The 1,160-nt window shown below is 49.1% G+C and overlaps 1 protein-coding gene across 1 annotated transcript; it reads left to right on the top strand.

Annotated features, from left to right (window-relative positions):
• Window positions 1-173: 173 nt before the first annotated feature.
• Window positions 174-939, top strand: Pmar_PMAR027440 (kinesin light chain, putative; the record flags this gene model as incomplete). The annotated part of the gene is made up of 5 exons (XM_002785728.1): window positions 174-304; window positions 355-480; window positions 526-642; window positions 690-779; window positions 828-939. Coding segments are annotated over 5 exons (576 nt in total), but the record flags the coding sequence as incomplete, so codon positions are not given.
• Window positions 940-1,160: the final 221 nt, after the last annotated feature.

Raw genomic sequence — 1,160 nt, 5'->3', positions numbered from 1 at the left:
GTACAGCACTAGAAATTCATCTCAGGCACATGGACGAGGCCATGAAGGCATTTGGGGAGGGAAGTCTGAAGAACTGTTTGATCGCGAATAACAAAGCCATCGAGCTCTTCGAGGAGGATGCTAATAATGTACGTCTACGGCACTTGTTGACATTTTGTGATCATCTGGAGTAGAGCCTCCGTCGTCAGCAGCATCAGCGGTATGCTGCTGCTTATCTCAACAGTGCTTTCGTGTTGAAGCAGTTGGGGGCCTATCAGGAGGCGAAAGAGGCTGCAGACAAAGGCCTTGCCATTCTAATGAAGAAGTACTGGTGTGAGAGGATGGTCGGAAGTTTTGTAACATGTTCAATTCAAGGTACACTATGCATAAACGGGAAATTGCGGAGACTCTGGATTTACTGGGCGAACTGTGTCAGAATCTAGAGCTCACTGAGGAGGGAAAGGCCGACGTTAGCCGATCTATTGAGCTCAAAACGGCATTGTAGTATAATTGAGATTGCTCTATTCTTGCTGTAGTGCTACATAGGTATGGGCCCAACGCCATCCAGCTAGCGGTGCCCATGAATATTCGAGGAGCACTGCAGCTCCAACAGGGCCATTTGGACAAGGCTCGTTCCGATTTTTTACGAGCGCTCACATACACGTAGGCTCGAGGGTCTAGTTCGTGTGGGGAGGATTATTATTGTTCAGAGTGAAGTACCATTCTGCTGGCAAACCCGTCCATCCCCAAATAGCTGTATGTCTGAGCAACTTGGCAGGGGTACTCCAAAAGGAGGGCAAGTAGGTCGCAAAGATCCAAATGAATCTTCATGTAGTCTTTTCACACAGACTCGATGAATGTCGCCAAATTTACACGGAAGTTGTGGAGTCAATGAGCCAGGAATTCGGTAGGACCTCCCCGGTTACCGCACAGGCCCTCTGCGATCTCGGCGCCACCTATGTAAGGTGAAGTCCAAGGCTAACTCGATGAGGTTTCTCTCTCTCTAGGTGGCGTTGAAGCATAAGAAGCTAGCCCAGTCAACATTGACCGAGGCCTTGCATGCCAGTACAGTATCGAGAGGCATAGAGCATCCTGTAACTCAGCGTGTAGTGGAATGGTTACAAGATGGTAAGTTCGTGAAGTGGAAAATGGCGAAGACTGGTGGCGTTTCAGCGGCGAAA

The sequence above is a fragment of the Perkinsus marinus genome (assembly GCF_000006405.1).
Source record: "Perkinsus marinus ATCC 50983 genomic scaffold scf_1104296932064, whole genome shotgun sequence".
NCBI classification, from domain to species: Eukaryota; Perkinsozoa; order Perkinsida; family Perkinsidae; genus Perkinsus; species Perkinsus marinus.
This window is presented reverse-complemented; position numbering and strand designations above follow the sequence as displayed.